General features: G+C 44.0%; 1 protein-coding gene across 1 annotated transcript in view; it reads left to right on the top strand.

Moving 5' to 3' along the window:
- The window catches only part of LOC136621736 (ADAMTS-like protein 2), a 62128-nt gene extending 56239 nt beyond the window's left edge, over nt 1-5889 (top strand). The window contains exon 16 of the mRNA XM_066597422.1: nt 856-5889. Coding sequence (XP_066453519.1) covers nt 856-974 — 119 coding nt within the window. The 3' untranslated portion in view covers nt 975-5889. The remainder of the gene's footprint in view (nt 1-855) is intronic.
- The last annotated feature ends 9292 nt before the right edge of the window (nt 5890-15181 follow it).

The following is a 15181-nucleotide window of genomic DNA, read 5'->3' as shown; positions in this document are numbered from 1 at the left end:
CCAAAAATAGTTTGGCCCTTAGCAAGTTAACCCCTTTGTGACACTACCTGCACACCTCGTTCAGTTAGGACGTCTACAGCCATCCACAGCATATGCTGCATATGGGGGTGGATTGGGAGCCAAATCCACTTCATACATGGTGGGTACCGGCTGTCTCTGACAGCCAGCACCTGCCCACAACAGCTGCGATTGGAGATAACTTTGATTGAGACTGTTAACCTTTTAAATGCCATTGTCAGATCTGAAAGCAATATTAAATGTCTAGATCTACCAGGATTTAAATGTCCCAAATGGCCGCCCGCAATAAGATCGTGGGGGTTCTGTCCAGATTTTATGGAAGCCTGAGGCCTCCTGATGGTCCTCAGATTTGCCATGATTGTTTGCCTGTGGCATGTCTTTATTAGGCTGCCTGTTAAAATACAGCATAATTCTATACCATAGTATTTCAAATGTTACCAGGACAGAGGAACATCAATGACCTTTGGTCATGAACAGGTCATTAATAACCATAATAACAGAGCCTTGCAAAGTGCTAAGGCAGCAGAAATGCTCACAACCTGAAGGTTGAGAGTTCAATCTCCGCGTGGTTCAGGTAGCCGGCGCAAGGTTGACTCAGCCTTCCATCCTTCCGAGGTCGGTAAAATGAGTACCCAGCTTGGTGGGTGGTAATAAAAAAATTACTTGAAAGCGCTGCGGAATATGTTGTTGCTATACAAATAAGATTTATAGTAAAAAATAACAGAATAAAGTTCAGATCAGGAGCAAGTTAACACATGTATGACGAAATAGAATTTCAGGTCAAAAATATCTAATTGCAATAACATTTTGATCGTTAATATTCTTGTTTCCAACCAGATGAAAACTGTGAAGACAAGGCAACCGCTAACTGTTCCCTGGTGTTAAAGGTGAAGCTGTGCTCACACTGGTATTACCGGAAGGCCTGCTGCCGAGCTTGTGGGGGAAAAGCCTCCTGACTGGTGTTCCTTGAAGTATTTGTCCCGTACATTTGTGAATTTTGTACATTATGGATGCTGCCAGATGCTTCTAACCCTGCAGTCACACTTTCGAGCTGTGTTAGATGGTAGTACAAGGTGTTTGGCAGAAGTTATTTTTTTACCTCTTCGTTTTAACAGAATTTTATGGCGCGCAGTCATCAACCTGCTGTTATGTGAATATGATGCCTCTATTGCACTAGATCTTCCATATCTGTATGCCTTCACCTCTTTGTGTGTTGGACAAGAGCTTAGAAGACTTATACATTTCCTATGCCAATTCTCTACCCCAACGGAGTTAATACGCAACTGTATTACCATACTCCAATTGAATGTGCCAGAAGAAAGAAAAATACCATATCTACATTTTGTTTATGGTTACATTTTGTTTTTGTTTTTACTGTACCTTGAAGATTCCTAATCCATCCACTCTGTCCTGTTCTTTAATGAAGTATTGGATGAAACAGATGCTAGCAATTTCCAGGTCATGTAGAACTCATTGGAGGAACATCCTAGGTGTTTTCCTCCTTAGATCTCTCATTATGGAGATCAGTGAACTCTATATGAGTATTAGTACCCTTCAGCCCACCCATAGGTGGAAAAAAATGAAAATTCTCTGAAATGCATTGTCTAGTTTCGTTACAAAAAAACCTAATAAATGCCTTCTAATAAAAGGGCATGCAGGCCATTGTAAATAGAAACAATGAAATGTTATACGCCAGATTTCTGGCATACAAAAGCTGCAACTTATGGCACACACCATAATATGTGACTTTTGGCCGTTTTACGTTGGCCTACCTTAAATGGATGGGGCTAGGCAAAAATAATGTGGTTAGTTAGATTTACTATAGTTTACATCAGAAACTAGCATAAATTGTAGCTGAAACCTATGCTAGCTCATTGCTGGTATAGATTTCAACTTTGGCACACAGGCGGCCCAAAAGATGTGTCAAATGTATTAAGAGGCTCGTTCCTCTTAATACATTTGGCACACTTTATGGGAGCATCACCTATACTTAGTCCGGCGTTTCAGATGCTGGTCTGAGTAATGTCTGGGAGATGGGAGAAGAATCATGGGAACTGTGGTCCTTCACATTGGTGATCCCACCCACAGCATAGCAGAAGGCACTCTGCACTCCAAGGAAGTTTAAAGTGATTATATAGTTTATATACACTCATTGTCAAACAAAATCAAGCAGCTTGAAGGAGTTGTCAGAGTCAAATGAAACTTTGTATGTTTGACTTGAAAGGAGGCTCTCTCACCCTGTGGGTCGCCTCTAGCTTGGATGCCAGATGTGATACGGGCGGGCATGGAGGCATACAGGTTCCATATGGAATTCTGTGACATATCAGTCCACATTTGCTGTAACTGAGCCTCTAGATCATGCAAATTCATAGGCTGTCAAAATGGGCATCCCAGATGGTCCCATACACGTTCTATTGCCGATAAATCTGCTAACCAGGAAGGCCATGGAAGTGTGGCAATGTTGTTGGGACATTCCTGTGACACCCTTGTGTGTGCGGCCGAGCATTATCCTGCTGGAAATCTCTTGGAAGCCGCCATGAGAGAAATACAAGTGGCTGCAGGATGTCCTGAACATATCACTCAGGCATATCTAGTGGTCAAAAAGATCTAAACAAGCAGAAAAAGAGGTCGGTGACTGACTGTTGTATGTGATAGCCCACCAGACCATCACACCAGCTGTCGGGGCAATATGCAGCTCCACAGCAAAGGGAGGATTGAGGAGCTCACCCCTAGGTCTCCAGACACGAACATGGCCATCATCAGTGCATAAAGTAAACCTGAATTCGTTGCTGAAGATAACCCGGTTTCACTTCATAGCAGTTCAGTTTTGTCATTCATGACACCACTGGAAACAAAGGCGACCGTGGACAGGTGTCAAAGGCAGTACATGTAATGGGCGCTATGAGATTAAATGTCCTTCAGCTAAGTGCCTGGAATTGGTTCTCAGACACAGGAGCCTGTAATGATGGTGCCACCTGTCACTGGATGGCGGACAATGTAACAGTTGGAGCTGCTCGTGCCTGTTGGATGATCAGATGATCCTCTCTACTGGTGGTCTGTTGAGGGTGTTCTGAGCCTGGTTGCCTTGAGTGTGTCCCCTCACTCATCCACTGGCCCCAACACCTGCTAACAGTGTGGTCAGAATGGCCCAGGTAGTGGGCAATTCATTGATATGACCACCCAGCTTCTTGCATTCCAATAATACACCCACTCTCAAAACTTAACTAGGCTAAATCTCTTTGATTGCATCATAGAGGCGTCTAGTAGTCAACAAACTTTAAACAAGCCAAAAAAGAGGTCACTACACATAAGTAGCCTCAGAGAGCCATTTTATAGACCAAAGTTGGAACCACTTTTAGGACCTCAGGTGGCAAGACTGTTCATCTAATCACACTGTAAGTCTATTCATTTGAATATCTGTCTGAGATGTAAGGCATGCCGAGTTTTACAGCAAAACGACAACTCTTTCTTGGAGCGGTATTTTATTTTACAAAGAGTCTATAAGGAAGGCAATTCAATTGCCCTCCTTGTGAATAAACTATCACATTTAGGCCTCCTTCACACGGGCAACAAAGTCGCGCGATTTTGTAGCATTGCTACAATGCTACAAATCGCATGTATGTGAAGCCCATGGTTTCCTATGGGTTCCTTCACACATGAGATGTTTTGTAGCATGCTACAAAACGACACACAAACCTCGCAGGTCTGGCGATATGCCCGCAACACGCGAGGTTTTGTAACCCATGTTTCTCTATGGAGCCTTCCTCTCTGTTGTATCGCATCGCACGAAAACGCGGTTTGCATGCGATGCGATGCAACTTTGACAGTAGCAGATGCTACAAAGTCGCGTGATTTTGTACCGTCACATGCAACTTTGTAGCGCTACAAAATCGCGGTATTGCTGCGAGAAAATCGCAGTGATATCGCACAGTGTCGCACGGTGTCGCCCGTATGAAGGAGGCCTTAGTGCAGAGTCCCTTCTAGGTATATGCACTTACTTAGAACCTAAATGATTGAAAGATTTAGCCTTCTATTTGCATAAACTATTAATGGCCATTAACACTTTATCATCCTCATTTGAATATACAAGGACCTCTAGGAGTTGTTTATAGAGCCTAGCTTGTATTTAAACACACACCCAGCTGTGCAAACAGCTGTTGGCAGATTCCAATGTTCTCCTCAAGGCTAGTATAAAACATGCCACGGGGAGAACAACATACAGTCTATTGAAAGATGATCGAAATACATTCAAATGGAATGTATTTGTTCAGTCTTTCAGCGGCTGAACGATGAATTTTAAGTGAACCAAAATCCATTGTTAAAACAAAAAGAGAACGATGCCCGCGTTTACATGTAACGATTATCGCTAATTTTTGGACGAATTTTGAGCGATAATTGTTGCATGTAAAAGCGCCTTTACTCTTTCATCCTTTAATAGTGAGTGCTGTGGATCTACTTCCTATAACCCACCCACAGCACTGGCAGCCTGAAAGCAAAGGTGCTATACAGAGATAAGTCGGAGGATGTCGTTTTTATACTCACCTGCTTCTTTCTACCTGTAGTGTCCACCGGTGAAGATCACGCTGGGCACAAACATATGACTCTTCTCTGAGTACAAGCCTATGGGAGAACCCAAGCATATCACTCAGAGAAGAGTCATAGCTTCGTTCCCTGCTTGATCTACACTGGTGGACACTATGGGTACGCAGGAGCAGGTGAGTATAAAAACCACATCTTCAGGCTCCCTGTCACCTCCTGGAACAGAACCATAACTCGGTGCTCTTCCGAGGTGACAGGTTCCATTTAAGTGAAAAACACATACGAGGAACGTATAAAGTCAGGTGCACCACTTTTATGCCATACAGAATTTGTGAAACGGGCTCACGCCATGTTTACGATGTAATTTGCAACTTTTCATACAACTTTTGAAAAATGGTGAGAAAAGTGGATGTGGTTAACCAGGAGGGTGCGGGATCGTCATCTTTTCCACAAATTTACATTTTCCTAAAGACAGGAGTGGTGCAAATTTTAGCGCAAATGTACACCTGTTCATAGTAAATGTAGATTTCCTTTTTGTCATTAGGACAGTCCAGCATGCACCAAATGTGTTAAGAGATGTCATCCTTTAGTACATTTGGTGCATTTTACTCCAAAACATTTTAGATTAGGATTAATGTATAAAACACTACAGCAAATACGGTAAATCTTCCCTTTAGTGTTTTCTAGTCCGTGAATATGCAGCATATTCATGGACTCAAAATTGCCTTTTCCCTGCATATTTCAGTCCTTCTGTATTTTTTCGCACGCGTAAATACATAGCGTACTTATACGTGCAAAAAAAAAACTCAGAAAGGCCATTGCTTTGATATGCAGATACACAGTTAATTTGCAGGCTTCCTGCGTATTCGTGCTGGCCCATTCACTTCCAAGTCGGCTGGTAATATGCACCAAATTAGCTATTTTTTCATGCGACCAAAAATCGTCTGAAGATATGCAGATGTGGATGAACCTATTGAAATTAATGGGTTTTATTCACTGCGTATCATGCATGTAAAAAATATGCACATAATTCGCAGCATATTTATGCCCATGTGAATGAGACCTCTGAGTTCTCCAGCCCCTAATGTTGCACATAAAGCATTTTCTAGTCCCTAAGCATCATGGGAGATACAGATTGTATGCAGGTGGAATACCTTCAAATCTCCAACAGAGGCCAAAAGTATGATGAGAATAAAGTCTTCTTGCTCTTTCGTCCTATTGTATAGCCCATGGCAGAATCTAATTTCTTTTTGAGACAATGGCTCCTGCTATAATGACAATGGCTGGAAGAAATGGATTTATTATTCTAAATAAAATAAAGAATGTGATTTATTTCTTGGTGGTGTTTTTTGTTCAGCCTAAGGGTGGACACCCACTGGCGTTTTTTTCTCCACTGCCCTGCAAGAGCAAATGAAAAGTCTCGCAGCGCAGTGCGAAAAATAAACCTGGCATCACGCTGGGATATCGCCAGTCTTTTCAATGGGGCCAGCGGCAGCAGCGCTAGCTCCATTGAAAAGATAGGGAGAATGCCGCGGACTTCTGCCACAGCTGTGACAGGAGTTCCTTCATCCCCATGGGGACCGCGGGATGAAGGAATTCTCTGTGACAGCTGTAGCAGAAGTGCAGAATGATATCCCATTGCTTTCAATGGGATCGGCACTGTTGCCGATCCCCTTGAAAGCAGTGCTTTCTTGAAAGCCCTGCAGTATGATTATCGGGGAAGGGCTTGAAATATAAGCCCTTCCCTGAAAATCATCAATAAGTGTTAAATAATAAAAAATTTATTCACCTCTCGGCCGCTCAGACGCGTCCTCCAGCTGGCTCTCCGACACTGCTGTCCAGCACTTTCAGCAGGGGGGGGGGGGGGGGGGGAAATTTAAAAATCCCTGCATCCTGAAAGGGCTGTGCTGATTGGCTGAGGGCTCAGCCAATAGCAGCCAGTGCTTAACTATCGGCTGAGTGCTCAGCCAATTACAGATTGTGCTTAGCTATTCATTCATGAATAGCTAAGATAGTGCTATTCATGAATGAATAGCTAAACACTATCTGTAATTGGCTGAGCGCTCAGCCAATAGCTATGCACTAGCTGCTATTGGCTGAGCCCTCAGCCAATCAGCACAGCCCTTTCAGGAGGCGGGGATTTTTAAATCCCTGGCTGCTGAAAGTGCTGGACAGCAGTGTCGGGGAGCCAGCCGGAGGACGCGTCTGAGCGGTGGAGGTGAGTAAATTAATTTTTTTAACACTTATTGATGATTTTCTGGGAAGGGCTTATATTTTAAGCCCTTCCCCGATAATCATACTGCGGGGCTTGCAAGAAAGCACTGCTTTCAATGGGATCGGCAGCAGTGCCGATCCCTTTGAAAGCAATGGGATATCATTCTGCACTTCTGCCAGAGCTGTAACAGCTGTGGCAGAGGATTCCTTCATCCCCGTGGTCCCCGCGGGGATGAAGGAAACTCCTGCCACAGCTGTCACAGCTGTGGCAGAAGTCTGTGGTATTCTCCCTATGTTTTCAATAAGAAGCAGAATGATTGTACTGGAGGAACTGTTAATGAGAATCGGTGACTTTTATAATGGTCAACTTTTCCATAACATTGAAATCTCAATTTACTTCTCAAATTGGAACAGGAATAACACATATAAATCAAACTAAGGAACCAATGTTCCTCTAACAATTAACTTTTTAACCTGAGTCGACCAGTACTCTTGGTACCATAGGTTATGCATTCATTGTGGAGCAGACTTTGCTCTATTATAGTTGGCCTATTATTTTGGTAGTGCTGTATCACAGAAATGTTTAACATAGTAACCTTATACTGCATGGAGTCTTATCGTCTATTTCATGTAAATAGAAGATTGGTCCCAAGATGATTCCCCACCTAAATCCTTTAATTTGGATAGGTCCAAGCAATCAGATTTTAAGCAAACAAGCTATATTCTCTCTCAGAGTCCATTGTGATTCCCCAGAGTCAATGGTTTAAAGGAAAAGAGGGGAAACAATAAGTCTCTGTCAATCCTGAAGTAATAAGTAATCTTTGAGGGCAAAATCGGCACCAGAGTTGGCCAGGGTACGCTGTACTCACTTTCCTTATGTAGAAAATAACTTGAGTACAGTTGCCAGTTGCAACTTTTGTGCACAAAGAGTTGGATGTCGTTTCAGCGGTTCCCCGAATTTTGGACATGATGCTGTGATGTTCTGAATGAAGTGGTATTGCTGCTACGATTGCACTGTTCCTGTCTCTCACAATGCTGCGCCTTACCATCATGCAAACAATCTCTCCTCGCTCAGTTATCTCAGCCATGGTACTGCACACTTCACACTGGGCATGTTTTTTTTTCTATATCCCAGCGTTAGGAACAAGTAGTGATGCAATCACGTACAGGTATTGCATTGCAGAAAAGCATTAAACAAGTTAACTCTTTGCCTCCATTGTGCTTCAACCTCGACACGAATATTTTAGGAGGGCAACTTCCATTGGTTCTCCTCCTGAACCATTACAACTGCACTAAGGGTGGCTTCACACGCTTCTATTTGCAACAATGCATTCCCTATGGTGTGTGCACATGTCCGTGCTTTACAGGTGTGTGCCTGCAAAGATAGGACATACGTGCACCATTGGGAATGCATGCATTGTTTTCAATGGAGCTGCGGCACCCCTGCATTCTTTTTCAGGGAAGGGCTTTACACATACCGGCAGCTCCCATAGGCTTCTATTGGAGCTTCTATTGCTGCGATCAGCTGGCAGAGGGAGTGGCAGGGAGGGAGAGGTGAAACTTGAGCAGCCCGGCTGTCTGAATGGGTGAGAGAACGTGAGATTTAGCCACGACTTTCTCTCATTCATGTGATTTTCGGCTACGATACGGGCAGGCAAAAATCGCAACGCCTGTGTGAAAGAGCCCTTAGTCATTGTATCCGCATTTTTTTTACTAAGACATTGTAAGTAACACATTACATTATTTACTTATTCATCAGTGTTGGACTTTGTAATGATTTGCAACTTTTTACATCAACAAGGTCAACCCTGACTGGATAATATACTTTCTTTGTCCTGCTCTGCACTATAAATAAAGCTAACAATGGGCTGGACTAGTTCAAAAGGGCACTGTGGTGACTTCACACAGTTAATGTCACTTAAGGCCCATTTACACGCAACAATTGTCGTTTGATTGTTGCTTTCAAATGATTAGTGTTTACACTTAAAGATCCTTGTTTGCTGGGTCATTTGGTAATGTTTATATGTAAAGATAAGTGGACGATTGTTTGCTCTTGTGGGCGTATGTATATCTAAAGACTCTCTAGGTGGGCGATTTTTAATTAGTGCAAAGAAAAAGCCATTGTCTAATTTGGCAGTATGTGGATTGGCTTTTGAATGAATCATTTCGTTTAGCTGGGCAAACAATTACTCCTCCTCTCAAGTTGTCTGAACAACTGCTGTTTAAACCTAAGGACAAGCAAATGAACTAGCGACTATTTTTATGCTGCTTGAAACTCAGCGACCGACAAGTAAATGAATAGGATGGCTTCACGTTTACACATAACGATTATCACTCATTTGAACGAATTTTGAGTGACAAGTGTTGTGTGTAAATGGGCCATTACTCTTTCTTCAATGATCATTGTTAATCTGGACACATGAGAGAACTCAGATTCTAAATTTAAAGGAATATTCCAACACATTATACACCTACACAGTAGAGATGAGCGAGCGTACTCGGAAAAGCACTACTCGCTCGAGTAATGTGCTTTATCCGAGTATCGCTGTGCTCGTCCCTGAAGATTCGGGTGCCGCTGCGGCTGACAGGTGAGTCGCAGCGGGGAGCAGGGGAGAGCGGGCGGGAGAGAGGGAGAGAAAGATCTCCCCTCCGTTCCTCCCCGCTCTCCCCTGCAGCTCCCCGCTCCGTGCCGGCACCCGAATCTTCAGACCCGAGCACAGCGATACTCGGATAAAGCAAATTACTCGAGCGAGTAGTGCTTTTCCGAGTACGCTCGCTCATCTCTACTACACAGCACTGCTGCACGCACATTGTGCATGCGCACAACACACACAGCTCTGCAGTATTTACAACTCTGCTACATACACACAGTTCTGCAGCATTCACACTCTCACACAGCTCCACTATATGCACACACACACCTGCAGCTGGCATGTTAAACACTGATTTTATTAACACTAGATCCTCACATACAAGTGTAGTAATACATTGCCCCTTTTTGCTGCTTCCTGGTCACATGGTTATGACATCATCTGCGGTCCTGCTGCTACTGTTAGACCCTTGAACTTTGCTATTGTCTGTTCTTGTGTGTACAGAGCAGGACCTGCACCTGGGAGGAAGGGGATGATATATGTGATCTGCAGTGTTATCTCCTGTAGAGGACTGCTCGGGCAGGGAGAGGAGGGACTGTGCAGCCACAGTATGTATGGCTGCAGATTTTCCCTGATGATCAATCAGTGCACTGCTGGATCATTGAGGCAGTGGTCAGGGGTCTCTGGATTTATCAGACTACCCTGCTTTTGGACAATAAGGCACAGACACTTTTCAGCAAGATTCAATCTTGCTGAAAACTGTGTCTTAGGGCTTATTCACACAAGCGTAGGCGTTTTTATGTGCGCCGGCTGGTGCCACATAAACCCTGGAACGGGCGCACAAATATACCATCTGTGCACCTGTTCAGACTGCCTGAGTCTGGCACAAATACGTCGAGCCTAGATTGGCGTCAGGCGGGGGAGACAGTTTAGCTCTGCTTAACTGCCTTACCCCTTTCCACCCCCTCCCCGACTCTTGGCAAGGGAAGAGGGAGAGATGGGGGGGAGGGGGCTAGTGTGCTAAGCTCCTGTCCCCTCTCCAACCCCTTGTTGGCTGCCAGCAATGGGAGGGGGCAGTATGGGGTGGGAGCTTAGCAACTAGCTCTCACCCCATCCTGCCTCCTCCCATTGCAAACAGCTGGCAAGGGGCAGAGAGAAGGAGGGAAGTGGGTGGGAGTTTAACAGACATGCTGCTAAATTCCCTCCCATCTCCCTTCTCTGGCACTTGCCATTGGCTCCTATGGGAGTCTATGGCAGTGGCTGCCATATTCTAGCCAGGAAGATAGTTCCTGAACTATGTTTCATGGCTGGTGTAAAAGTGCCCTGCCACAATGCGCTCGTATGCGCTATGTTGGCCGGCCGGGCGCTTTTACGCCGCGGTAATACACCCATGTGCACTGATGCATTGTAAACCAATGCATCAGATGGGCAACGTATATCGTCCGGGCGTGAAAGCGCTGCCGATATACGCCCGTGTGAATAAGCCCTTATAGTCATTTTGTATATCTGCATCTGTGTTTGTATTAGTTTGTATATTCGTCCGTCTAGGACATTATATTTATACCCATGTAGGCCATGTAGGATAAGCCCTGCACGGATGTAACAGAAACCAGTGATGATATGAAGATTCTGAAAGCAATTAAAAATTGTGCAGCAAAGGTATGATATTAATTAGATGTCTATATTGTTCAGCTGCCGCTTAATGCATATGCTCTCTCTATAGGGGACCTTTCACACAGGACAGAATATTCCACATCTCTGTTGCAGAATATGCCGTCCCTGAATTCCTCACCAAAATCCGAATGGCTACCTGTGGATTTTGATGCAGAATTACCGGCAGCATTCTGCTATTTTTAATCCCTCACCAAAATCTGCACATTAGCTGTGTGTATTTTGGGGCTGAATATTCTGCAATGCTGTTGCGAAATATTCCATCCCATGTGAAAGGCCCATAAGCATTTTATAGGAAATCCGTCAGTAATCTCACTGATACATGTTGAAATCAAATCCCAAGTGGTTGCTTACTGTGCTCTATACTCAGTTGATCATCTTTTTTAAAGCATAGATAACCAACGGAGACATTCACTTTAGTTACCTTAGAAAAAGTCTATATAATAGTCTATATAATATTCATATTCACCCCAATGATGCAAAATTAAAAGCCCCATAAACATTATAGTTTTTCTTTTCTTCCATTAAAAAAATAAAGTCAAACACAAAAAATCATTAAATACAAGTTATTTGTTTAAGCAAAGTCATTATCCCCCATTCTTCTCAGGACTTCCTCATATTTAGAATGGCAATGTAATATTGTGCCTCTTACAATAAGCATGGTGCTATATACTGTACATTTACCATTTTTACAGGTCATCCTGTAATTAAACATTTTGTTCCAAAAAAAAAAGATCAGGGAATGCCCATGAACATGGCTGGCCTGTGTGGATCCACAGTAGTGGTATAAAATCCTTGGCAAGATTAGAACATAGAGACTCTCAGTGTTGTGTTGGCCACTTCCAGTTCATACTTGGGTACTGAGAGCGTGCAGCCCTCTAGAAAGGCTAGGGGTACCCCCCATCACAAGAAGGGGTCCAGCTTCTGCATAGTGAGTCGGAGTGTATGAATCACTTTCTCCATTGCACATGGTATCTGCAGTCCGAATGATATATGGAGAGCCATATGGAGAGTAAGCTGGAGTTGCATATGAAGGCAACACTCCATCAAGGTGACCTGAAGAGCAGTCATGGCAAGGAAAGTGTGAGTGAGGTCGGTGACCAGAATCCTCTTCTGCCTCTCCATTCAGTTCTTCTTTCTTACAGCAGTAATACTATATTGAAAACAGGGAACATTTTAATAGTCATTTTTATGGAAGTGCTACAAAATAGTATGCAAATATACTAATGATACAAAGCATTAAAGAAAGGGCCACTCCTGTGATTTTTTTTTCATTAATTCATTATGTAACTAATAGAGATGAGCGAGCACCAAAATGCTCGGGTGCTCGTTACTCGGGACGAAATTTTCGCGATGCTCGAGGGTTCGTTTCGAGTAACGAACCCCATTGAAGTCAATGGGCGACCCGAGCATTTTTGTATATCGCCGATGCTCGCTAAGGTTTTCGTTTGTGAAAATCTGGGCAATTCAAGAAAGTGATGGGAACGACACAGAAACGGATAGGGCAGGCGAGGGGCTACATGTTGGGCTGCATCTCAAGTTCACAGGTCCCACTATTAAGCCACAATAGCGGCAAGAGTGGGGTCCCCCCCCCCGCACTGTCAGCATAAAGATCGTTCTTCTCTGCCGCAGCAGTAACAGCTGTGGCAGAGAAGAACGATGTTAGCCCATTGAATTCAATGGAACCAGCAATACAGCCGACTCCATTGAATTCAATGGGCTAACATCGTTCTTCTCTGCCACAGCTGTTACAGCTGTGGCAGAGAAGAATGATTTCTCTTCTATATGTTCTCAATGGGGTCGGCGCTGCTGCCGCCGGCCCCATTGAGCGCATATAGAGAAGAGAACAGGAATCGCAGATCGCAGATAGGTGCGATCTGCGATTTCTGTTCTATAATTTATCAGTTGAGCGCATAAAAAGCGCTCATGTGTCCGATAAAAATTCGCCGGATGCATGCGCAATCGGCAGCCGGAGTTCCGCGCGGCCGTCCTGCAGTGGGTGTAAAGGGGGTGTGAGTCAGACCTGCCCCCTGATTGGCTCAGCGCTGAGCCAATCAGGGGGCAGGTCTGACTCACACCCCCTTCACACCCACTGAATGGGTGTGAGTGAGACCTGCCTCTGATTGGATCAGCGCTGAGCCAATCAGGGGGCAGGTCTGACTCACACCCCCTTCACACCCACTGCAGGACGGCTGCGCGGAACTCCGGCTGCCGGTAGCAGGTCAGTATATATATATTTTTTAGTTTAACACTTTTCTGGATGAATTGCAGGGAAGGGCTTATATATTTAACCCCTTCCTGACAATTCATCCCGCGATCGTCGGCAGCCCATTGATTTCAATTGAGTCGGCTGTATTGCCGGCTCCATTGAATTCAATGGGCAAACATCGTTCTTCTCTGCCACAGCTGTTACAGCTGTGGCAGAGAAGAATGATTTGTCTTCTATATGTTCTCAATGGGGTCGGCGCTGCTGCCGCCGGCCCCATTGAGCGCATATAGAGAAGAAGGACCGTTGGGGTTCTTGAAGCCTAAAATCACTCCTAACACTCTCCCTATAGCAGCCCCGGCATCAACAGCACTTTCCCTCAGCTAAGTGAGGGACGCATCTGTGGCGAGCCGCGGGCCGGCAGATTTTAATACTCGGGTGACACCTAATCTCGCCAGCCACTCACTGCAGGGGGGTGGTATAGGGCTTGAACGTTGCAGGGGGAAGTTGTAATGCCTTCCCTGTCTTTCTATTGGCCAGAAAAGCGCGCAAATTTCTCAGGGAAGAAAATGAAAGTAACTGAAACATCACGTGGTACTCGTTACGAGTAACGAGCATCTCGAACACCCTAATACTCGAACGAGTATCAAGCTCGGACGAGTATGCTCGCTCATCTCTAGTAACCAACTATCCCTCCAGTATATAGAAGAAGGAGAAGGGGGAGAAGATAGGGAAGAAAAAGATGAAGGAGAATAAGCAGATTTTCTTTCCTTCTTCATCGTCTTCTTTTTCTCCTTCTCCTTCATAGAGGAAGAAGCAGGAGAAGTAAGAATGAAGAACAACTGGGGTTCTTCTTCCTAGGACCTCAGCACTGAAAGGCAAAAGTGCAACTGAGCCGCACTGATAAAAAGAGCAGGCACACGCATGCCGATTTATACTCTCATTGATTTCAATGGGAGTTGGAATCAGCTATTCCGATATACAATCAATTTTTAAGAATTGGGTTGGGCTGTCTTGACTGGAATATTTTACTTGCCCAATACTAGTTATGAATTAATTCTTGTCAATTGCTCAGTCTGTGTGATGCTGTTACATGGATCTACCACATCAACTGTCTGAAGATGGATAGAGAACCTCTATCACAGTTACTGAGGACCATCAAACAGTTATAATAGAGGTGATCACAGCTCCCCCTCCTGACTGTATACTTATGTTCTGTAGCATTTTTAGGTGAATGTAGAAGGTAATGATAATTAAACTGTTCTTCCCTGCAGGCGAAAAAGCATAGCATTAACTAATGCTAGGCTGATGCATCATGGGATTGATTGAACATGAAAGTAAATTAAAAAAAACTATCATCAAGATGATGTCAAATAAAAGAATTGCATTGTGTGGAAGTAACTGGAATATACAGAGGAAACTTCCAGAGTGTGACAGGCAATCAGGTGAAGGAGCAGGCATGCAAAAATGTGTTTTCGCTGGAGTGGCCCTTTAAAGTATATCTCTAACTATGAACAACTGCCCGTAAATCAACAGTAGAAGTAAAGATAATAAACTTTGTAATCTATCTTGTTGCAAAAATGCATCTTTCCCCACTTATCAGATTCTTTCCCTCTGCTTCCTCACTTCATAACTATTTATTCACTCAGAATTCAATGATAAAATCCATAGATAGGGATACAGATTTTCAACTTCACTGAGAGATCAGATTACAGTTGCCCATAGAATTTTATAAAGAGGGGAGAGGAAAAAGGTAGTAGCCAATGACAGAGAAAGAGGCACATACACACAAGATACACTGCTGGCTCTATTAAGTATTTACTATATTACCCCAGTGCTGGATTTATAGCTACACTGTTCCTTAATGTTGTATGATGTCCTTCATGCTGCTGATTCTACGTGCTTGTGAGAGGGATAAGGGAGCAGGATCTTCTCTGTATAC

The sequence above is a fragment of the Eleutherodactylus coqui genome, chromosome 3 (genome assembly GCF_035609145.1).
Source record: "Eleutherodactylus coqui strain aEleCoq1 chromosome 3, aEleCoq1.hap1, whole genome shotgun sequence".
NCBI lineage: Eukaryota > Metazoa > Chordata > Amphibia > Anura > Eleutherodactylidae > Eleutherodactylus > Eleutherodactylus coqui.
This window is presented reverse-complemented; position numbering and strand designations above follow the sequence as displayed.